Below are 24,890 nucleotides of genomic sequence, written 5' to 3'. Positions count from 1 at the left end.
ATGCAGGAAGCTTCGAGATGTCGACTTCTTGTCCAAATTCCTTAGTGCTTGAAGACCAAAGTCTTCAAACAGTGCGTGTTGTCAGTGATGACATATTATGGATCCGAGACATGGTCGCTAACTATGGGCCTCATAAAAAAGCTCAGAGTCACTCAGCGGGCGATGGAGAGACCTATGCTTGGAGTTTCTCTACGTGATCAGATCAGAAATGAGGAGATCTGTAGGAGAACTAGAGTAACCGACATAGCTCAACGGGTTGCGAAGCTGAAGTGGCAATGGGCGGGGCACATAGTTCGTGCAACCGATAGACGTTGGGGTCCCAAGGTGCTGGAATGGCGACCTCGCACCGGAAGACACAGCGTTAGAAGACCCCCCACTAGGTGAATGGACGACATCAGACGAGCTGCAGGGAATCGTACTTTAGACGTGAAATTTGACCCAAACACTTACAATGGCGCGTGAGAAGTTAAATTTTACGCGTTATATAATTTATTTGTTTTAACCGACTTCCAAAAAGGAGGTGGTTCTCAATTCAGCCCGTTTTTTTCGAAATACCTAAATTAAATTAAAATGATCAAAAATTATACCAAACTCAATATCGACTCTTGCTAAGTATCTATGCAAAAAAATCTTGGAAATCCTTTCAGCAAAAAACGAAAAACTTATAAACTTTTCACGATTATGATAAATCTAAAATCTATGTAAGGAATGTATGTTTAGGTAGGTATATCTGCTGACGCAGTTGCACTGCGAAGTGTAATTAATTATTACTTAATGTTTGACGCAAATGTATTTTTTGTACGATTAAGGATTAAAGCTTTGTGTAAGTATTGTTTTTATTTAATTATTTGGCTTTATTGTAATATAAGTATTATTATAAGTAACATAACGAAATAAAATAAAATATGATTTACGAGAAGATGCCCGCGACTTCGTCTGCGTAGATTTAGGTTTTTAAAATCCCGTGGGAACTCTTTGATTTTCCGGGATGAAAAGTAGCCTATATCCATCCACGGGATGCATGCATTCTCGCATGCATGCAACACATTGCTGCCAGCGATGGGTTGATCATGATGATGATCATGATGAATAAAGATCATGAACTCAACAGTCCACCTCATCACAAATCCACAAACTTCATTAGAGCGTGTAGTTTGTGAATTTGTGCCTCCTATGAGGTTTGCTGGATACATACATGCACTTTCACAACTCCTTCAGCTATATCAGTTTAAACAGTCTTGAAATTCTGCGCTACATGATTTTGCTAATTTGCGCATAGTTTTATAATTCGAGTATTTATCACTCTAATTATACTTATCAGAATTTCCTGATTCAGATTTTAAAATTAATGTACCTACAGTAGGTACCTAGGTATTATATTATACCTAGGTATCAGTGGCGAAGGGTGAAAATCTGAAAAAGGGAAGCCGGAAAAGAATATCAGCTGTTCGATTTTTCGATCGATTTTTTGTTTTCAAAACTTAATTTAGAAAAATTACTATCGTTACGTAACAAGAAATCTGTTAAACAACAATCTATGTGAATTAAGGCCATTTCTGATTTTGGCTTACCAAACTGAATCAAAATTACCGTGAACTTATAAGTTATTAATCACATCCCCAATTTATTATATCAAAATAAAACACCACTAACAACTTTAAAAACAAACAAGCATGGCCGCTTCACAAAAACAAATGTATCAATATCAAATCACCCTTCAAAATACAAAATACTCAAAATAGTAGCATGTACCTGTTAAAACAATAGTATTAATATAATTTTTAATTTGGAGGTATTATAGGGTAACTCTGATCCAACCGAGTTATTTACGTCAAATTTGTCTGACCTGTCAGAGTTCCAAATTCGTATTCGCTACTGGGCCAGATTAAATTGGTGTGCTCTTTATTAGTCAACCGTAGAGCGAGACAGACCTAGTTCGCTCCTTTCGCTTTCGCTAGGGAAATGAAAGAGATAAATACTAAGCAAAAATCTAACTAGGGAATCCGATATTTTACGGCTTGTACGGTGTAGGACTGTAGGTGTATGTTACTTACATTAGCTGTTATGCTTTTAACTTAAATTATTACTTAATAACAAAAAAAAATAGCATTTGTGACGATCGAACCTTTGTATTTACGAACGTATTACCGAATTTATGTGAATAGTACCTACTTACGCTATATTATGCCAATTCTTAAAGGGAAGCCGATAGGAATCGTGTTATATTGACTCTTCGCCGCTGCTAGGTATTTTTATTCCTATCATGATAAAACTAGACACTATTATGAATAATGTTTGTAATTTTTTCTTACGTTTTCAAACTTGGTAAAAAAAATACTTAATATTAAATTCCTACTAAGTATATAAAGAACGTAAAACTGTAAAGTTTCTCAGTCTAAATGTATGTACCAGTGCACAAAAATATCCAGGACAAGAAAAACAATCATGAAGCACATAGTATTGTTACTACTAATTTGTCTACAGATAGCGTACATTTATCCCACAAGTAAGTATAGGTACCTGTATCAATTAACGAGATTATTATTTGAATCTATTACATATTCTACTTAGTTAGGTAGTCAAAATCTTAGTGCCAATTTTGCCAATGTCGAGTGTCGCGGTGGCTCGTCAAGTTTGGCGTAAGCCGACCGACTTGTAATTACACTGTTTTCGAATGTACGAAGATTCTTTGATGAGTGCACCGAAAATGTCAACAAGTGGTCCTAAACACATCTATCGCTGGTCTGCCGTGTAAATCCAAATCACTGTATCTTAGAAAAACCGTTATTGAAAACTGTGTTTTAACTACAGTAGTTAAAACACAGTTTTCTCATAAGTTTTTTCTAAGATACAGTGTTTTGGATTTACACGGCAGTGGTATGGGCGTACATTGTCAACAACAACAGTCGGCAAGACAACCAGGAGATCTAAAATACAAGCAAAGTGGTCCTCAATACATCCACCGATTGCATTCGTCGACCGCATTATTAATATTTATTTTACCTTCAACAGTTCTGACAAATCCATTTAGATGTTTTATTTGGGACACTGCGTGTGTGACAGCATTAGCTCAAAACATTGGCTCTGGGTATATTCCGAGGATTCCTGAATTGGCTGCTGCGGATCTAGATCCATTGGAAATTGACATTTTTAGTTTCGAAAAAGATGGTGTGTTACTTGAAATTAAAGATACGAAAGTCCACGGGCTAAAAAACTTGATTATAGATGAGTTGAGGTTTGTGCTTATAATTACCTAAAAAATATTTTGGTTTTTGTTTTACAAGCTTTTATTTATCTTGCCGTGTTAGTATGTAGTCAAATCTTGCAAATCCGAATTGTAGTTCCCCAGTAGAACAAAATATAATATTATTGCAATAATAATGGTGAATGGGCACCATTATTATTGCGATTTTCATTAAATTGTCTTTCACTAAACTAAATTTAGAGTATCTGCATCTTCTTTCTTTCTTTTTAATATTGCTAGAAAAGGACAGAACATGAATCTTACATTTAAAGACTCTAAATTTTAGCGCACGCTACAAATTTAAACAAAAGGCTCGCGGCTGGCTGCTAAAGTCACGAGGTTTGACAGCTCTAAATCAAACTGTGTCTGTCCTTTTCGTATTACATTTTTAAGAAGAGGATGCCAATACTCTAAAATTTTAGGTGTGATCAGAATCAGTACCATTGTACCATCAAGGCGGTCTCATCATGGAGCCGGGAGGTGGCTCCTCAGCTTCTCAACATAACCCCGTCGTGTTTGGGCTCATTAAATTTGTCTTGTTATGTATTGGACACATTGATGATGTCCAGGATCTCATGATGGAACCGGCAGGTGGTCATAGGAACTCTTCAAGTAATCACTTCCCCTATTATAAATGCTAAAGTGTGTTTGTTTGTTGGTTTTTCCTTCAATCACTTTGCAACGGAGTAACGGATTGACGTGATTTTTTGCATGGGTTAAGAGATGGAGAGTGAGTTTTTACCCGGAAAATCAAAGGGTTCCCAGGGGATTTTTAAAAAGCTAAATCCACGCGTACGAAGTCGCGGGCATCAGCTAGTGTTCATCATAAATATACGTAGCTTAAATAAAAACTTGTTTTTAAAAACGTGTTCGCTTTTTTTTCAGGTCATACTCAAATCTAAGCCTGGCCCATATAGTATTTCGTACAGACCTCCTTTATACTGGTTTCTATAAAGTTAACGGTTCAATATTTTTTCAACCGATAAACGGGGAGGGTGGTTACTGGTCATCTCTGAGTAAGTAAAAATAATCAAAAACAATACAGAATTATCTGACGTTTTATTAATACCTAAACGAGGCGAGACATTCTAACTGATTCTGATAATGATCTATTGATCTATTTTGGTGGGGTCAGTGCCGCCGCGCGATTGGTTTGCCGGCCAACGTTTGCATAGACACATCCCCTCTGCTGACGTCCAGAGCTCTTTTTACCTGACGCCTTAAAGTATAGGCAATGACATTGCATAAATTATTATGCCTTTATTAAACTCTAATTTTTGTTTCAGAGAACGTGGAAATAGAATTATTTATTCCATATGACATCGTGAAAAATGCAAAAGGTGTCGAATTTATAGAAGCATCGAATTATAATTTCCGATTCGACGTTAAAGACAACGCACAATTTCACTTTGATAACCTTTATTACGGAGACATAGAGCGCAGTAAGTAAATGTGAATGAAATGAAGAATGCAATGATATATTACGGGTAATACTAGAAGAAGAAGTAAACCTATATTTACCCGGGAAATCTTAACGTTATCCAAGTTTGTTTGATAGAGTTTGAATATTAACAAAAATTAATTTGAATTCGACGTTTACCCGTGTATACCTAAGTTTATAAGGTATCAGTGTTAAGTAGCTTGTTAAATTAATTAACTAATTAAACTAATGCCGAATTTCACCAAGCAAATTAATCATGGTTTAGTTAAAATTATTTGTATCTCTCCTTTTTAAAAATCACGAATGTTATCTGTCAAAAAGGGATAGCATTATAAATGTTTAACTAAAAGCGGGTTAAATGCTTGGTGAAATTGGGTCTTAAGCTATCAATCATTTGATTTTTTAACAGTACGTAGTCGGCGTTGAGTAGATCTAGGTGTACGGGCATCAACTAGTTAGTTATAGATATAGGTAAACTAGCTGATGCCCGCGACTTCGTTGGCATGGAGTTAGATTTTTAAAAATCCCGTAGGAACTGTTTGATTTTCTGGGTAAAAAGTAGGTCTTTAACTAAATCCATGCAAAAATTAAGTCGATCCGTTGCGTTGCTCTGTTGCGACGTGATTGAAAGACAAACCAACAAACAAACACACTTTCGCATTTATAATATAATTAGTAGTGGTTAGCTGGAGATATTGAAGATTAATCATAAACGTATTAGGTATTTCTTTGATAACCATGATTGTCACACTACGATCGTCACAATTATTATGTAAAAAGTAATGAAAAGGATGAAATAACATTCTTTAATATGTTTTCAGGTGAATTGATGCACTACCTACTCAATCAACATTGGAAATTTGTAACGACGCAATATGGTAGAGCTGTCATATCAAATCTCGTAGATAGCATCGCAAAGGAATATAAAAGTTATTTTCGTTTGGTGCCTTTAAAGTTATTGGTGGAATACTAAAAACAACATTCGAGAAAATTATACTTACCCTAGGTGTAACTGCTGGAACAAAATTGTACCTACGTACCTACCCCAGGTGTAACTGCTGAAACAAAATTGTACCTACGTACCTACTCCAGGTGTAACTGCTGGAACAAAATTTTACCTACGTACCTACTACCTACCCTAGGTAAAACTACTGGAACAAAATTGTGCATAGTTATTCTCGTTCGTTTTCACAGATTTTCATTTACTTTAATTTCTGTATTATGTTTTTACCATTTTGTGATAGTAAATAAAGTAAGTCAAATAATAATAATATTATTTGGCTTTATTATAATGTAAGTAACATAGAAGATAACAAAATGAAATAAAATATAGTTTATATAAAATAAACCCATATTATTAAAACGGAAGAGTGTTTTTTTGTTGGTTTGTCCTTAAATCACGACGCAACGGAGCAATAAATCGACGTGGTTTGACTTTAGTTTAAAACATGGAGAGTGAAATAAGCTACTAATTATTAAGAGTTCCTACGGGATTTACAAAAACCTAAATCCACACGGACGAAGTCGCGGGCATCAGCTAGTACATAATATATTAATAATAATAATAAATGTCACCTTTGACACCTCATCCATCAAAATTGGCTTAGAAGTTTAGGCGTTACTTACTTAATTGCATAAAATGAAATTTTACAGGTGCAGCAATAAACTGAATGTAAGCTGATGAAACTTTACTGTAATTGTACTGTTTTGGCTGAAATTACGAACTTCGGATTCAACTTTAACACAATTTTACCCTGTCTTGTTAGGAAATGAGTTTGAGTTTGTTTTTAGTGATAGAAATCAAGAACTTTGAACTCAAATTCAGTAGAGTTCAAAGTTTAGGCCGTTCTGCTCTCAGTTTTGCTCTCTTTACGTACGTAGCACTGACTAATAGGTATGCTAACTATTATCTTCGTATAATAAGTAGTAGGTGTCTTCGCAGATCAAATCAGAAACATGGAGATCCTACAATTACAATAGCTCAAATAGCTTAACGGGTTGAAAAGCTGAAGTGGCCATGAGCGGGGCACATATGTAGTTTGAGAACCGATACCTGATGACACATGTGCTGGGATGGCAACTTCGCACCGTCATTATCAATCGATGTCTATCGGTTGACGAATACGATAGAGTGAACTTTGATTTAGCTTACACTTTACTAAATATAAAACGGGACAGATTTAGGTAAGAGTAATATAAAAGATCTCACCCACTTCAAGGTTCACTTGGTAGGGCGTTTGTGCACTCATCCGTATTCGGTTCGTATCCGTGATTCTTCGAAATACAAATTCGTACATTCAATTCGTATTTTTTTGACAGATCCGTGAAATCACAGATGAGTGCACCAACGCCCTTAGTCTGTTTTTTTTTTAAATGAAAATGACGACGCTTTTGGGTTACAGTGAATGTTAATTTGGAGTTATCTTATTGCAATCTAAAAAGCAAAAAACAAACATTGTTTATTTTAAAGATATTTCGTGTTTATGTTTTTGTATTTTGTGTGAATCCAGGGTGTTTCATTCGTAACTAATACCATAATTAGTGAGCAAATCCAACTATCTATATATTATATAAAATTCTAAGTCCTGACTGACTGACTGACATATATATCAACGCACAGCCTAAACCGCTGGTCCTAGAGACATGAAATTTGGAGGGTATGTTCTTTGTAAAGAGTAGGTATCCACTAAGAAAGGATTTTTTGAAATTCCACCCCTAAGTGGGTTAAATGGGGGATGGAAGTTTGTATGAAAGTCCGTCATTTTTGATGTTACATAGATGAATATTGGTATTTAAGCTTTCGGTTAAAAATAAAAAAATACGTATTTTACGATTTTTGGAAATTCTACTACCAAGGGGGTTAAATAGGGGATGAAAGTCCGTCATTTTTCAAGTTATTTGGATGAAAATGGGTATTTGGGTTTTCGGCAGCAAATGAAGAAATATGTATTTCAGGATTTTTGGAAATTCAACCCCCACCTCGATTTTCTAAATTCCACCCGAGCGAAGCCGGGGCGGGTCAGCTAGTGTGAGTATAAATACAAATACGTTGAAAAGAACATTACATTTCTAAAATATAATTAAAAGTAACAACACTGTACTCTTCTTAAATAAAAATAATTACATAAGCAATTAATTATGAAGATTCTTGTAGGGTCAATTTTAATTTTAACTCAGATCACCTTCATTGTACCAACGTGTAAGTAACAACAAATTATTTACTTTAAAACTCCTTACTTTGGTCAAGAAAATTATAATCAGAAAAAAAATATTAAGAAATTATTATCATATTACCTACTAATTGCAGATTTCATATATTATGTATTTAATATTGAGAAATATCAATAATATTTACCGTAGTGGCACCAATAATCGACAAGGACCAATAATCGACACTTTTTTCTTTAACCGTCGAAAATAAGGACAGACAACGAGTTTTTTAATTTGGCAACACTGTATCATAGGCAAAGTACTTCCTACTGTCATCCAGTAAAATGTCACGGAAATTCGCCATTTTATTTAAAAATGTCGAATTAAAAACTAAGTGGAGACCGATCGTCTGTAAAAAAATCAAGATTTGTTAAAGAAATGGTTAAGAGGGTGAGTCCAAACTTTTGACAATTGTTTTAATACTATGAAAGTTATTTGAATGAAACTTTATTTTATGGATTTCTATAAATATCCTTTTAATGATTGTGTTGATAAACTATTTGAGGTCATAATAATTTTGTCAAAACAGCCGGTGTCGAAAACTAGTTCCTGTAAACTACCTTTCTCCAATAATCGACATATGTCGATAATAATTATTTTTGACGTTTATTTAATTGTTAATGCAATCTAGCTCTTTTTTCTTTCCTTGTTGATTTAATATTTGAAAGCAATTGATCAGTGTTTAACTACCAGTAATCGACAAAGTGTCAATGACTGGATATAAATGTGTCGATAGTTGGTTTCACAGATGGCCCCGAGAAAAGATTACACCTGCCGATAGAATTTCGAATTGAGAAGAAGCAATTGAGGCCGTAAAAAAGGAAGAAAAGCTGCAGTTAAAAAAGTGGGCTCGAATTATGCTACACGATAAAGTCAGAGGGAATACTCCAATTTGTTGCACAGTGGAACCGAGCACAGACCTATCAAAAACAGAAGAGGATATATTAATGAGATGGCTATTAGCATTATCTGAAAGACATTCCAATGACAAAAGACAATTAATTGGACAGTGTGCAGAAAGCAAAGCGTGGAAACAATATTATGAAAAAAAAGAAGAGAAAGAATGGATAAAAGTAAATCCAGGAAGAAAAAAAGAGAGATCTAAGCAGAGAATAGCTAAATAGGAAAATATAAGACTAAATTATTGAAGATAAAAGAAACAAGTCTAAATTTAAATCCCAAGGAAAAAAAGAACTCGAGAAGAATTGACGTCTGAACTCTGAAGACACTAATTTGGCAGATGATGAAGGATCAGAAATAGAGAATGTAACAAAAGAAATACGTCTAGAGAAATCCAGCTACAAACCACAATTACCGCTATTCGACTATAAAACGGATAATTTACCTAAAAACAAACTGTTTTCTTTGCAAGCCAGGAGATTGAAGAAAAGTAAGAATTTACTTCCAGGAAAGATCGTAATAGTAAAGTACGAAGGTGAATATTTTCCAGGGAAAGTGGAAGATGTGCAAAAAGATAAATATGAAATAAGTACAATAATTCCGACAAAAGGAAATACATTTCGATGGCCTAATTAACACCCCAAATAAAATATTGTACAGTCGTGAAGAGATCATTGAAATATTAAGCCTGTATGTCTCAACAAAAGAGTTTTTTACAGAATATTGAAAATAAATATTGGATAAATATTTGCCCGATATGTATACTTAATACGATCTTTAAAATATTATAATAAATAAATACACTTACCCAAATATATTTTAATTTTTTATTTGTTTGTCAAGATAACTTCGGGATACGTAAAATTATAAAATAAATAAATTAAAAAGTAAGTAGTTAATCGAAGTACCTAACATTAATCCAATGATCCGATGGAAGAAGCCGATGTCGATTATTAGGTGTCGTTTACTGGTGACTGTCGATTACTGGGTGTCGACTACTGGAACTTCGATGTCGATAACTGGAGATTTTTAATATTTTTGATTATTTGGCTTTTTCTTTTAATCTATAGCTTTTCAGTTAATAAAAAGCTAATATATATTTTCTTAAAGATATATTTTATTATTTGCACTCCTAGTTATTGCTCTAAGTGTTAAACATTTATTTTTAAATTGTGATGAAAATACACAACCTCCTTAAAGTGTCGATTATTGGTGCCACTACGGTAGTCATTTAAAAATATAATAGGTATGTAGGTACTACCTATATTATAAACTTTAATGTTAAATTCTCTGCGAAAATATATATGGACTAAGAGCCAGTGTGTGCCAGACCTTTGTTATTTTATAAAAGCTGAAAGTTTCTCTGCGTATCGTCCTCAACACTGGGAGAAACGTTTGTTTGGATCATAGACAAAAAATTAGACCATGGATGGATGGACAGTGGAGGCTTGGTAATAGGGTCCGTTGGCACCGTTCGGGCACGGAACCCTCAAGAGTACATAGTGTTATATTAACTTGTATACGATGGTACGTAATCCCTCGTGTGCGAATCCGACTCGTACTTGACCGGTTCTCTTTGTGTTCGAGGTTCAATATTTTTTAGGGTTCCGTACCTCAAAAGAAAAAACGGAACCCTTATAGGATCACTTTGTTGTCTGTCTGTCTGTCTGTCTGTCGGTCTGTCAAGAAACCTACAGGGTACTTCCCGTTGACCTAGAATCATGAAATTTGGCAGGTAGGTAGATCTTATAGCTGACATTCGGGGAAAAATCTGAAAACCATGAATTTATGGTTACATCACACAAAAAAAAATTGTGGTCTAATAATTAGTATTTTCAATTTTCTAAGTAAGATAACTATATCAAGTGGGGTATCATATGAAAGGTCTTCACCTGTGCATTCTAAAACAGATTTTTACTTATTTTTATGTATCATAGTTTTTGAATTATCTTGCAAAATGTCGAAATAATACGACTGTAGTACGGAACCCTCATTGCGCGAGCCTGACTCGCACTTGGCCGGTTTTTTTATTCAACTTGACTAATTTCAGTTTTATCCGTACCATTCAAATGTCTTCTATCGGATGGACCGTGTTTGATGAAAGAATCACGAGCGCTATTACCTCAGATATTTGATGGAATTCCTGCAATAGGTTTGCCTCCACTTGAGCCTATGTACATAGACTTCTTTAGAGTAGATAAAGATGGTGTCCAAATTAATATGACTCAATTGAAAGTTGAAGGAGTGAAAAGTTTGATTATTCGTGACATAAGGTCAGTTAAAATATTTAAAATATTCTTATTTAAGTAAAAAAATATTTTTATTAAAAGCACAGCAAGCAATCAATAATGTTTGAGCTCAATTTCTGAAAATCCTTTTTAGTGGTAGTCTATATGAAAGCTCAAGTTTCTAGAGCCAGTGGTTTGAGCTATACGTTGATATGTATGTCAGTCTGTCAGTCCCTCCAAAATTTCGCGATGTGGGTGTTTAACAGCGACCACAACGCGTTTTTTTGCTCAATGAGCGTTTTCGGCAGTTGAGCGCATCATTATTCATTTGACCCATAAACAGACTAACTTTTTACCTCAGTTTCTCCCGTATAAGATTCGAGTCAATCTGTATCTTGGGTTCTTGACTGTTGTTGATAGAGTTTTTAAGATTGACTACTTACTTACCTTTCAAATTGTACCTAAATATTTCATTTCTGATGCATGCTGAAACAAATTAAAAAAACAAACTATGACAATTTACTTATTAACAACAACTATTTTTTAGTGTGGACGAAACAAACTCGTTTAGATTACAAATTCATATGGAAAATATCTCAGTAAACGGAGCTTATATAGCAAATGGATCAATATTAACCACTTGTATTGATGGAGAGGGTGTTTTTGAGGCAAAATTTAGTAAGTACATTATTTTTCAACCTACTGATTCGCTAATTCAGTATTTAACACTGAATGATAGCTATCGAGCTCATATTTTGGCATTTATTTTTAATTCATTAAAGATTTCTACCAAAACTTATTTTAATATCACTCAGTGAAGCAGAAATGTAGAGCCGGCCTTAATCTCATGTGGTCATAAAGTCATGTCAAATGTATGAATAGATAAGTGTGTATAAGGACTAATATTATTATAAAATAATTCTTTGCTTTTTTTAGAGAATATTCATGTCGAAGCGTTGATTCCGCTTGAAGTAGTAAAAACCAAAAGTGGTGTAACTTTTGGCGAAATTAAAATCAACGATGATAATTTTAAACTGCAAGTGACAGAAAAAGCGTATTTTAATTTTACACGCCTTAATACTGATGACGTCACTTTACGTATGTACAAACTGATTATGTCTATGTTATTTTTCATCTAGTGGGGAATTCCACAGCTGCGCTTTCTGGTGCGAGATCGCAATTGTAGCACCTTGGGACTTCAACGTCTATTGGTTTTGAGAACTATGTGCCCTGCTCATTGTTACTTCAGTTCGCATTTGCAACGCACTGATCTAGATCAGTTCTCCTACGGATCCCTTAAATTGTGATTTTATCGTTGAAATACTCGCCACTAGGTAGACATACGACATCAAGTCGCAAGGAGCTGCTGGATATTTCTCTCTACTGGACCTACCAAACGGAATATTACAATATACAAATCTCATGGGGTATCAGGTACAGTGCGACAAGGTTTTCTTGGCACTTGAATGATATTGACAGAGGGGCGCTGTTGGAGAACAAAGGCTTAGAATATTCAAACAAGAACAAATGAAACACTTGAAAGCAACGTTAGTTCCAATTTTAGCCACGCGCCAAGGTAGCCTTGTCGCACTGTAATAGTGCTGATTCGTTCAGGTTAATCTAAGACTATTTGCATCTTTTTTGTACAAATGTAATATTTTAGTAGAGAAAACTAATTTTTAAAACGATACCTACTCTAAATTTAGTTCAGAGAAAACAGATCAGAATCAACGACTGCCCATATAACCATAAGCATAAGATCTAGCGATTATGAATTGAAATTATAGATATTATATATAAATATATATGTATGTTTATGTGTAGATAATTAACTTGTAAGAATCTTACATTATTTAACTTTTTCAGGTAAAGATGTTCAGGAAATCAATAATAATTCGGAATACATTACTTCGCATTTCTTAGGTCCTTTTATGAATATTGTCGTTCATAATGTATTTAAGTCTATACAAATGTATATGGAATTGGAGCCTTTAATAAATTTAGTTAAATTAAATTGAACACACTACAATTGAATAAAGATTAGGGCTGGAATTCTATGACTGTAATATTATTTGGTAATTTTAAGAAACTGGTTAGGTATAAAATTAATATAATATTTGTATTTGTAGAACAGAACAGCTGTTATGTAAAGCAAATAATAAATTAAAAGTTCTTGTGTCTATGTTTAATTTCATGGTTCCGTTCTCATATTCCAATCAAGAATAGGTGGCTTGCTACTGAGATTTTTGTAGCAGAAAACAACTTGACAAGGTAACAGACAAAAAGATAGATAGACAAACACACTTTGGCATGGATAGTATTAAACTAAAGTATTGATAGTAAAAATTGAATTTTTAGCTAGCAATTGACTGGGATTTAATCCCACTTAACTTGGTTTGGACATGACTACATACAAGTGACACTATACGAAACAAAACAAAAATATAAAAGGGTCTCAAGTAATAATGTATCTCTTTCGTTTTTTTTTGTAATAAGTAATAAGAAACTGGATTTAAAGCCACTGCTAGGTATAATGTTTATAAAAGGAAAGACGCTCAAGGATTCAAAAAGCGTAAGTATATCAAAAGTCATTCAAGTGAGCGGCCATGAGGTTCCCAATATTTATTTTATTAATTTCGACGGAGATCACATCAAGTAAGTTTTTAACAAATTTCTTTAAAGTTTTTACATTATTTTTGATTTGCTTAAAAGAAGAGAGCTAAGTACCTATTTATAAATTAAATAATTAGAATTATTTTATTTCAAGTAGCAAATACGAATTAGGTACTTTTAATATTGTAGGTATGTAAAATAGAATAAAACTAATTTTCAACACACTTGCTCATAAAGTGGCTTTAATATCACCGCAATTAGGCACATAATGACACCTATACTCAAACTATGACTTTTTGATTGCTATTATTCACAAGTGAGTTATAGAGATTTTTATTTTTATTTTATTGGTTGAGTTGCTTTGTTCTTAAAAAAGTTTCGGTACAAAAAAGATCGTGTTCAATAGTACAAATAAAAAAAAATCTACTTGTACGTACGTGTTTAATAAATAAAACTTTCTCTCAAATATAACTCTTGTTTTTTCTGTAATAAAGAAAACTTGAAATTCCCCATTTTGTACATGGCTATGCTATCCGCGAAAAGCCAAAAAAGGAAACCTCATTCTTTTAGTTTATGGCCGATCGGTATTGTAAGATGCGCGCGCATAGGAAAAATTTGTCCCGCCATAGCGAAAAATTGTTCACAACTCGTTTTCACTGTTGAAATTACAGTTAGATATTTATTAATTAAAATGTCTACAAGTACTAATTTTATTATGAAGAAAATTATTCTTTAGTATTATTTTCTTCACAAGTGTGTTGAAAAACGTCGTATGATACACGTGTGTATTGATGATTATTGATTACCATCCTCTTAATATCTTAAGACCCTCACCTAACGGCTCGGGTCTCAAAAAAACCGACTTCCAAAACCAGTACAAAGTAAAAAAATACTATTGTTTCTACACTTGTACATGATATGTTGAAGTCGGGCGAACTTTCCGCTTTGATTTCTAGTTTCTGTTATTATGCTCGCCTGACTTCATACATAGGTACATTTTTTTTATTCAGATACAAGTTAGCCCTTGACTGCAATCTCACCTGGTGGTAAGTGATGATGCAATCTAAGATGATAGCGGGCTAACCTGGAAGGGGTATGGCAGTTTTTATTAAACCCATACCCCTTTGGTTTCTACACGGCATCGTGCCGGAACGCTTAATCGCTTGGCGGCACGGCTTTGCCGGTAGGGTGGTAACTAGCCACGGCCGAAGCCTCCCACCAGACCAGACCAAAAATTTAGAAATTATAAAATTCCAAACCCCTGCCAGGAATCGAACCCGGGACCTCCCACTATTAAGACCACAGCGCTCACCACTGCGTCAGGGAGGTCGTCAAATACAAGTGTAACAATAGTTACATACAAGTGTAACAATAGTTACATACAAGTGTAACAATAGTTATTTTTTACACGTCGGAGCAACGGATCGACGTGATTTTTTGCATTGGTATAGTTAAAGACCTGGAGTGTAACATAGGCTACTTTTTATCTCGGAAAATCCCAGTTCAATTCCAGAGTTCCCACGGGATTTTAAAGACCCAAATCAACGCGGACGAACTCATGGGCATCAGCTAGTACCTATTATCAATACCATCTACTGTCTGTCTGTCTGCTAGGTTTTCACGGACGAAAGGTACAAAGTTAGCTTACATCCCGAAGACGAACATAAGCTACTTTTTGTTCCGAAATCAAAGAGTTCCCACAGGATTTTTAAGAACCTAAATCCACGCGGTCGAGAGCGATGTATTGCATTGACTTTTCTGCTTAACTACACTGAGATCCACAACTCTTACGGTAATGTTACAAGAGTGAAAGATATAATTATTACTTATGGTAGGGGAGCCCAAGAGGCTAAATAGGGGTTTACTCGAGTGTCGTGGGGAACTATTGGTTTGTGAAGATTAGGTGCTAAAAAGAAAAAAAGTTTATATGATGTAACCCTTTCACTGGTGTTAAAAAAAATATATTCACAAAGAAATACTCGAGAGTGAGAAGGGGGCGCTCCATCTTAGGCTGCATTATCACTTCCCACCAGGTCTAATTGCAGCCAAGCGCGAGTCTATAAACCTATATAAAAAAGAAAAAAGAAAATAGACCCAAAAATATTTATCGAGTGAGTCAGATATTGAGAAGGGATGTTAAGTGAATTCCCAAGAAGCTCCTTTTTAGAACTCTAACGATTTGGACGCAACCAAAAGTCATGGCTTATTTTTGAAACTTTGTGACTCTCCCATTTCCTTATATCACGCTCAAATTGTTAGTATCGTTCAGTATCGGTCCAGAAACCTCGAAATATAATCGGTGTACATACATAAAAAAAATCGAGCGGAATAGAGAAGCACCTCCTTTTTAAAAGAAAAACCGGTTACAGCATGTTGTTGCTCTTTGTAAAATGCAGAATGTTTTTGAAAAAAAGTCATTGTAATTCACTTCCGCATGCAAGACTGAATCGAGTCTTATCGACAATTATTATCAAAATAAACATAATAATATTTATTGATTGGATTAATTTATTACTAAGTAGATGATATCCGCGACTTCGTTTGTGTGAATTTAGGTTTTTAAAAACTGAGTGGGCACTCTTTGATCTTCCGAAATAAAATGGAGCCTAAGTCTTAATTCAGGGTATACGGTATATAAATTCCACGCGGACGAAGTCACGGGTGTCACCTAGTGTTGACATAATTCCGTACATGTGTGTATTAATTTTAAAAAATATTACAGGTAAGGACTTGACTCCGCCTCGTTTAGAAGGTTTGTATTAATCTATACTAATATTATAAAGATTATAAAGAGGTAAAGTTTGTAAGTTTGTCTACAGGAAGAAATCTCTTGAACTACTAAACCGATTATGATTTTTTTTACTTTACCAATAGAAAGCTACATTACTTTTGGTGTCGTCTGCATACAAAAGCAGATAAGAGTTTTTTTTTAATATAGTTTGAAAAATCACACACAAGTGTGTGTTGCGTGTGTTGCGAGTGTGTGGCGTGTGTGTGGTGCGTGTGTGACGCGTGTGTGGCGCGTTTGTTGCACGTTTGTTGCACGTGTATGGCGCGTTTGTTGCGCGTTTGTTGCTCGTGTGTGGCACGTGTGTTGTGCGTGTTTTGCCCGTGTGGCGCGTGTGTGCATTTTTGCTTGACATTGGCACCTCATTATACAATAGTAGATATATTGTATGCTCTTTATTACCGACTCAACATTTTTTTTTTCAGATTTACATTTAGATAAATGCCATCTAGAAGACACTACGTGTATGGTCAATGCTTTTCAAAAAGCCATTCCGAACTTCAGCAAGGGTTTACCGGAATGGGGCATAGACGTCATGGATCCCATGGAGTTTGACAAGCCTGTACAATTCGATATGATTGGCCTTTCGTTACATTTTTCAGGCGGTCTGTTGAAAGGAATTAGGAATATTATTATTAATACTATCAAGTAAGTCAGCATATTATTTGATGTTAGTAAATTCTAAGAAAAGCATTGACTAATTCTCAGGAACCACTTTTTTAGGGTTCCGTACCCTTAGGGTAAAAACGGAGCCCTATTAATGTCAGTCTGTCTGTATGTAAAAGTACCTACGGAAAAATATACTAGTCAGTAAAACTATAAATAAATGGAAACTTTCTGATATAAGCGCCTTCAGACAGATATGATCAACCCGTCGCAGGCTCACTACACAGCACGGGTCTCCTCCCAGAATGAAAAGGGGTTTGGGCATGGACTACCACGCTGGATAAGTGCGGATTGGCAGACTTTACACACCTTTGCGAACATTATGAAGTATTCTCCGGTGTGCAGGTTTTCTCAAGATGTTTTCCTTCACCATTAAAGCAAGTGATATTTAATTAATTAAAATGCACATAACTCCGAAAAGTTAGAGATGCGTGCCGGGGATAGAACCCCCGACCTCCGAATAGGAGGCGAACGTCTTGTCCGCTAGGCTATCACAGGCTTCTAGAATATAATTATTTTTTTTTCGTTATAGGCGCACGCTTGACCACGATCACACCTGATGGGAAGTGATGATGTGGCCTAAGATGGGACGCGTTTGCCTAGATACAAAGGTAGAGGGGCTGTTTTATTAATAACAGGTTGAAAATGATAATATTTGTTCGACATGACTAGTTATTATTTTCAGATGGGACAGAAGCAAAGGCACATTATACGTAGAATATCGTGCACCAAGTTACTCATTATCAGGAAAGTACAAGGCTGGTGGGAAAGTTTTGGTACTCCCTATTACAGGCGATGGTGACATGAAGATCAAAATAAGCAAGTATTACGTAATAAACATTGACCTCTATTAATACACGCTGGACCTGCGATTGCCGACCTGTTGTTGAAGTAACTTGATTTTTGTCTGCGGCAATCCGCAGACTTCACAAACCTTTGAGAACTCTCATGTATGCAGGTTTTCTGACGATGTTTTCCTTCAACGTTAAAGCAAATGATCTTATTGCTTAAAAATAACATAGCTCCGAAAAGTTGGAGGTACGTGCTCGGAATCGAACCCCCGACTCCCGGTTAGGTGACTGGCGTCTTAACCACTAGGCTATCACCGCTCTTAAAAAATATTACACCGTTGCAGAAAATATGGGTGTAAAGCTGATGGTGTTCCTTGATGAGTACAAGAAGAATAACAAAACTCACGTTTCTATCAAGAAGTACAATTACGATTTCAAGGTCTATGGAAATGCTCGATACAATTTGACGAATCTATTCAATGGACGAAAAGATTTAGGTAAGTAATATTTAAATTATTATTTAAGTATATATAAGTACGTGACAGGTCGAGATGGCAATCGGGGTATGAGGCGGGGGGACGCCTTCCACACCCGCACGTCACCTGTGCTATCCCGCACCGGCTTAGCGCGGGGGCTGTGCGGGACGTCGCCACCCCGATTGCCACCTCGAACTGTCGCGTACTTATACTTAGGATATTTTCGGTTTAATTAAAAGCTAAGTCCCATAATTATTTAACACGGGATTAAATCCGACGCCGAACAATGCGCGGTGGCACTTGCCAGCGATGAATATGGATCTGAGGCAGCGTAGATATAGCTGTGTGGGCCTCATAAGAAAGCTCAGAGTCACTTAGCGGGCGATAGAGAGAGCTATGCTTTGAGTTATTTAACCAGCTGATGTCCGCGACTTCGTCCGCGTGGATTTATGTTTTAAAAAGTCCGTGGGAACTCTTTAATTTTCTGGAATAAAGAGTAGCAAAAATCAAGCCAATCCGAACTTCTGTGTTGCGGCGTGATTGAGGGACAAACTGATAAACTAACAAACGCATTTATAACATGAGTAGTGATTTATAAGTGTACTAGCTTATGCTCGCGACTTCGTCCGCGTGGACTACACAAATTTCAAACCCCTATTTCACCCCCTTAGGGGTTGAATTTTCAAAAATCCTTTCTTAGCGGATGCCGACGTCATAATAGCTATCTGCATGCCAAATTTCAGCCCGATCCGTCCAGTAGTTTAAGCTGTGCGTTGATAGATCAGTCAGTCAGTCAGTCAGTCATTCAGTCAGTCAGTCAGTCAGTCAGTCAGTCACCTTTTCCTTTTATATATTTAGATTATTTTTGTGTACTCAGGTGACCCTGTACTGAAATTCATAAACGATAGCTGGGAAGTTGTGACGAAGGAATTTGGAAGACCAATGATGGACGCTGTTGCACTTAAAATCTTGAAAAATGTGAACAGGTTCTTGGCTCGTGCACCTATGGAAGACTTATCACTCTCGTATCAATAAAACGCAGTACTATAGTATGAGAGCCCAAGAAGCTAAATAGGGATTTACTCAAGCGTCGTGGGGACTTTGGGGAGCGGTTGTAGAGATTAGGTGCTAAAAAGAAAAAAGGTTATATGATGTATGGTCTTTGACTGGTGGGGAGAGCGTGTACAGGTTAAGGGGTAGGGGTAGAAGGTATAGAAGGAAATGCTCCATCTTAGGCTGCATAAAAATAGAACCAATAATATTAATTATTACAAATATCTGACACGCTCAGTGTCAGATATTTGTGAAGTGAACCCTCAAGTACCTCTTATTCAAAAGACTGACGATTTGGACGCAACCAAAAGTCATGGCCGATCACGCTCAAATTGTCAGATTATTGAAATGCACACTTTTCTGCATCTAACTTACCTTGCCTTAGTCGGACGCGCTCGAGTAAATCCCAAAATCCTCGCTTGGGCTCCCCTACTACTAGAACGTAGTACTTAATAAGATAACATCTTCCAGGTTCAATCTAAAATTTGCCAAATAGCAGTCAAATGCTGTTTAGTCAAATGTAACCTGTTATATCTAGGTTAGGCCATGAAAATTCATCTTTAGTGTTAGTAGGCTATGTAACAGTTTCATTAATAATATGCTTAGGTATACATACTTTTATCTTGTACTTAATTCAAACTTGGTTTTAAAAAGTGGTGCAGGGGGTGCAGGAAAAAGATGCCAGATGTCTAAAAATAAAATCAAAAGAAAACAGGATTGTAAATATGAGTGGGAAAATTACACGAAATTACCCTGAATTCTTGCGTTATTATTTAGCCCTAAGACACTATCCAGCAGTCCTGCACGTTGCTCTGCTTACGGTGAGAGGTTGAGCCACCTGGATGATACCTGGACCAGGATGACAGCCGCTTCGACAGGTTGAGATTGCAATCAAGGTATGAGGCGCGTCGTCACGTCACCTACACGTTACCCGCGCTCGCCCGCACCGGGTAAGCGTGGGGTTGTGTGGGTGTGCGGGGCGTTCCCTCCCCGATTGCTATCTCGACCTGTTGCGTACTGCTACTATCCACATAATATTGACGAAATTGCCTGGAGCTTCACATCACAGCGCAAAACGCCAAGATAAAAAGAAAGTAGGAGTTGTAAAAACATATGGAAAACTATGTACGCAACTAGCATATACGGTCCGTGATTTCGTCCGTGTAGACTTTACTCAAATCCCTAGTTACCCCCTTAGGAGTTGGATTTTTGAAAATCCTTTCTTAGCGGATATCTACGTCATAATTTCAGCCCCGATCCGTCCAGCAGTTTGAGCTGTGCGTTGATAAATCATTCAGTCAGCGTTTTCTTTGATATATCTAGATTTAGATTATCCTGAATTCTAGCGTTATTATTTAGAACCAAGATATAGTAGTATCCAGCAGTCCTGTACAAGTTAGTTGTTTACGTTAAGAGCCTGGCTCCAAGTATCATGGGTTTAAGTGGTAAGGTGTATGGGTTTAATAAAAACTGCCATACTCCTTCCAGGTTAGCCCGCTCCCACCTTAGACTGCATCGTCACTTACCATCAGGTGAGATTGCAGTCAAAGGCTAACTTGTATCAATTTAGCCTTTGACTGCAAAAATTTAATTAAAAAATAAGTGGTTAATATCAGGTAAATATTATGTTGACCAATGAAAATTAGCCTCGGATTTCAAACCCCAATACGTCAAGATTCGAGTAAGCTTAAATAAGATCCTATTTAAGTTCTTTGACATTAACCCCTATTCGCCCTCATGCAGTAAATGGACGTTGATTAATGCCTTACCCTACTCCTGCCAAATCAGTTGCCTGCCAAATCTAAGTTTTAAACGATTCTCAAATCATAGAAATATTCAAATGGAAAAGACATACCTGCAAGATGTGTCAGTAAGTACTTACCTGCCCATATTATAAGTGCGAAAGTGTTTGTTTGTTCTTCAATCACCCTGCAAAATGCCCGCGGGATTTTTAAAAACATAAATTAAAGATGATTTAAAGCATTGATCGTAAAGATTTTCTCCTTTGACTATGGAGACTACTATTCCTTTATTCCTGCTGCAACAAAAGTATGGTACTGGTAAGTATACGGTATGGTACCTATACCACAGAATAATATAATAGCCCTCACCCCTAATCAGTTTTTACGCGGCATCGTACCGGAACGGTAAATCACGGTGGTACGATAATAATCATCATTTTGTCAGTAGGGTGGTAACTATCCACGGCCGAAGCCTCCCACCAGACCTAACTAGAGAAAATTAAAAAATTATACATTCTCAAATGGCTCCTGCCGGGAATCGAAACCTGGACCGGACCTCCCATTATAAGACTACAGCGCATGCGGAGTTTAGAACTTTGAATTTAGAATTCCAGACATCTGACTGATGAATCGATCTCCTTTTATTTACACAAAAAAATTAATCCAATGAAGAATAATTCAATCAAAACTCAAAACTCGGAAAACAAATGAACGCCTAACAAATACAACGACGCTTGCAAAATTCGATTATGGTGAATCGCAATCGTCACAATGAATAACCGAACTAGCTGAAGGAAACGGCAATAATAAATTCATAAATTTCATAACGACTTCATTTACATTGTTAATCTTATAAAGTAATTTTATTCTTCTTTAAGTTTTTAATTAAATGGTACCCATCTTATACTATGCTATTGGATTAAGGTTTTTTACGTTGCTATAGGAATTTCTAAGCGTGGTAGACCCAGATCAAGACTGGGTAGCCTGAATACGTTATCTAGGTCTAATAAAATTAATTTTACAATATCCACAAATAAAATGAAAAATATTATGAATGCAAAAGTGTGTTTGTCTTAGCTTTTCACGGCCCATCCGTTTAAAACCGATTTTGATAAAATGTATTGAAATAACTTGTATCCCGAGGAAGGACATAGGTTACTTTTGGTTAAGGGAAATCAGAGTTCCCACGTGATTTTTAAAACGTAATTCACGCGTACGAAGTCACAGGCATCATCTACTAAGTATCACATACTTTATTTATTTCAAAATTATGTTAGTAAAGTAAATTATCACCTCTTCAATATTAATTTACCTATTTGACTTTCAAAGGAAAGTCAAAAAGGTAAATTAATATTGGAGAGGTGATAATTCAACATCAACTTAAATCTAAAGCTACGAGGTCATATCTACCCGTAAAGTTTTGACTAGCTACCTGTAAAGTGTTGAAGACAACAATTACCAAAGCTTACAAGACACTAAGTAAGGGTTACGTAGGTACATCCACGAGGGAGATATTATATAATTCATAATCTCACTAAGTAAGGGCTTGTTCTCAGTAGGTAGGTATAGACTAGTAGACATCTGGTGGCTTAATTTATGGCCTAAGTTTAATTTAAATGACGATCACACTACATATATACAGCAAGTAGTTATAATACTGATTACAATTTAAAGAAGATTTTTGGACGGTCAAGCTATGGAGAGGGCTACATTAGAACTTCCTGATGAACAAGGTTAGGAATTAAAGATCTGCTGTGCAATCAAAGTCATAGACCAAACTATCAATAAATCGATGTACTAATAAGTAACAGACTTGTTGGCTATGCTCCTTTAACTAAAAATCCTTTAACTGCAAAAAAAAGTTTCTCAGTCTACGCCATAAATCGTGGGAACGTAAAAAAACTAATGCTTCTAAAAATAATGCTCTGTAGGATCACGATTTTGAATTGATTTTTAGTTTGGTACTACGTAGCAAACTTATTTGAAAACATCGGTTTTCATATAATCCTATATGTTTGACGTAGCCAGTCTGCCGCCTTATTTCAGTCTAATAAGTGGTAAAGTTCAAAAATATTTTTGATTTCTCAACCAAAATAAAACCCTACGTGGTTTTTCAAAAAGAGATGGTTCTAGTAGCATACTACGTATCTAAAATCTATCTAAAAACCTCGTCCAAAGGCTGATATGATAATGAAGGTGATGGCGGTTTGCAACAGTGGACGATTCGCGCAATGAACAAGCCAAAGCAGCCTGATTTCAGCCGCAAAATTCGACCGCAAAGTGTACGCCTAATGGACCACGCCCTAAGGGTTCTCTTGGCTTCCTTAGGGGCTCTTATCTTAACAGAGGCTGATTTGCATAAAATAATAATAATTAATTATGACTTACGTGGCTTGTCGCATGACTGGTCTCGTATGTTTAATAAACACTACACTTTTTATCTTTACTTACCTACCACACCTACTTTACAAAGAAAAGTTTACTTCGTTACTAAGTTTATTTAGTATACTTACTTATTATTTATTTTTAACATTCATAAATAATTGTTTTACCATTGCATAATAAATTGTGATTATAAAACAATAAAAATCGAAGTCGTCAACGTGTTCTCCACTTTATGTAACACTAAGTGACTCGTGGCTTCACTCGGTGAAAATATTATAAATCTTTATATTTTCCAGTCTTATGGGAATTCCCAGCCTTATTGTTCTACAATTGTTAATATAAAGAAAACCTCTGTGCAAAATTTCAAATTTCTAGGTGTAACAAAGTAAGTCACTGCCATAAATAAAATAAATTAAAATAAAAAAGCCTAATATGTTAAATTATTATCTAATATGTTAATTTCAATTACAATTATATCTCCTATTACAATAATTTATTTATTTTACATTATTTTTGTTCGTAAATTCATCACACTCAAAGCAATATCAATTCATTAAATATATCAGTTCATTCATCGTCATAATAAAATTAGTTTTTAATGTCAAAATTTATATTTTAATATTTAAGTCCCTTTTATATTCACTCACGTATTAGTCGCCTCAATAGCGTAGGCCTCCCCCAAATCTCTCCAAAGCTCCCTATCCTGAGCTTTCCTCGTCCAGTCCGGTCCTACATTTTGGGCAAAAACATCTCGCCATCTCTGCCTTTGTCATTCTGCCATAAGTAAGTATCTAAACCTATTTTATTTAAACTCTGATGGCATATTCAAGGTTGATTTATGTATAATTAAAAATTAATTTAATTTTAAAATATTCAAAGGAAGTATCGGCTATCCACAAATTTTTAAACGCTCTGGGTCCATCCAATAAAATTTTGAAATATTATAACCTCGGATCGGGTATTTATCCTGCATAATTAATTTACGCACAAAATTCGGACAGTTTAATCTCAAACTCTTTCAACTTTTCCCATTATTCAAGGGGTAACCTCACATTACAAATGATTTGTCACTGGCGTTACACAAGCTGAATGTGAATTTGATTAAGAGTTCAGTGATTTTAACAGTTTTGTAAATGAATAAATTTATTTCAAGTAACAAGGATTCATAAACGGAATTACGCTAAGTAACATGACTCTACATAACTAAGAGCCAGCGCGTGCCAGAACTTCGTTATTTTATAAAAGCTAAAAGTTTCTTCCGCTGGATTCAGGCGGCGAAAGACCGTGGCGTGTGGAAGTCCTTACAAGAGACCTATGTCCAGCAGTGGATGGTTGATGATGATGATGATGATG

At 35.6% G+C, this 24,890-nt stretch overlaps 2 protein-coding genes across 2 annotated transcripts; both read left to right on the top strand.

The window, feature by feature from the left end:
- Nucleotides 1–2,445: 2,445 nt before the first annotated feature.
- Nucleotides 2,446–5,658, top strand: LOC138403016 (protein takeout-like). The gene is made up of 5 exons (XM_069501875.1): nt 2,446–2,506; nt 3,013–3,235; nt 4,130–4,260; nt 4,531–4,686; nt 5,507–5,658. Exons 1-5 carry the CDS (start codon nt 2,446–2,448, stop codon nt 5,656–5,658), a joined length of 723 nt encoding a protein of 240 aa, XP_069357976.1.
- An 11,154-nt stretch (nt 5,659–16,812) lies between these two features.
- LOC138403047 (circadian clock-controlled protein daywake-like) lies at nt 16,813–19,398 on the top strand. Its single transcript, XM_069502001.1, has 4 exons — nt 16,813–17,072; nt 17,776–17,909; nt 18,226–18,378; nt 19,235–19,398. Exons 1-4 carry the CDS (start codon nt 16,813–16,815, stop codon nt 19,390–19,392), a joined length of 705 nt encoding a protein of 234 aa, XP_069358102.1. The 3' UTR covers nt 19,393–19,398.
- The last annotated feature ends 5,492 nt before the right edge of the window (nt 19,399–24,890 follow it).

This window comes from Maniola hyperantus, chromosome 11 (genome assembly GCF_902806685.2).
Source record: "Maniola hyperantus chromosome 11, iAphHyp1.2, whole genome shotgun sequence".
NCBI classification, from domain to species: Eukaryota; Metazoa; Arthropoda; class Insecta; order Lepidoptera; family Nymphalidae; genus Maniola; species Maniola hyperantus.
This window is presented reverse-complemented; position numbering and strand designations above follow the sequence as displayed.

What these genes read in the sequence shown, in the direction of transcription:
- LOC138403016 (XM_069501875.1), top strand. Translation starts at nt 2,446, where the DNA reads ATGAAGCACATAGTATTGTTACTACTAATTTGTCTACAGATAGCGTAC. An exon ending in AGCGTACATTTATCCCACAA is followed by an intron (nt 2,507 to 3,012) that starts GTAAGTATAGGT and finishes TACCTTCAACAG; the next exon opens with TTCTGACAAATCCATTTAGA. An exon ending in TTACGGAGACATAGAGCGCA is followed by an intron (nt 4,687 to 5,506) that starts GTAAGTAAATGT and finishes ATATGTTTTCAG; the next exon opens with GTGAATTGATGCACTACCTA.
- LOC138403047 (XM_069502001.1), top strand. Translation starts at nt 16,813, where the DNA reads ATGCTCTTTATTACCGACTCAACATTTTTTTTTTCAGATTTACATTTA. An exon ending in TGACATGAAGATCAAAATAA is followed by an intron (nt 17,910 to 18,225) that starts GCAAGTATTACG and finishes ACACCGTTGCAG; the next exon opens with AAAATATGGGTGTAAAGCTG. An exon ending in CAATGGACGAAAAGATTTAG is followed by an intron (nt 18,379 to 19,234) that starts GTAAGTAATATT and finishes TTGTGTACTCAG; the next exon opens with GTGACCCTGTACTGAAATTC.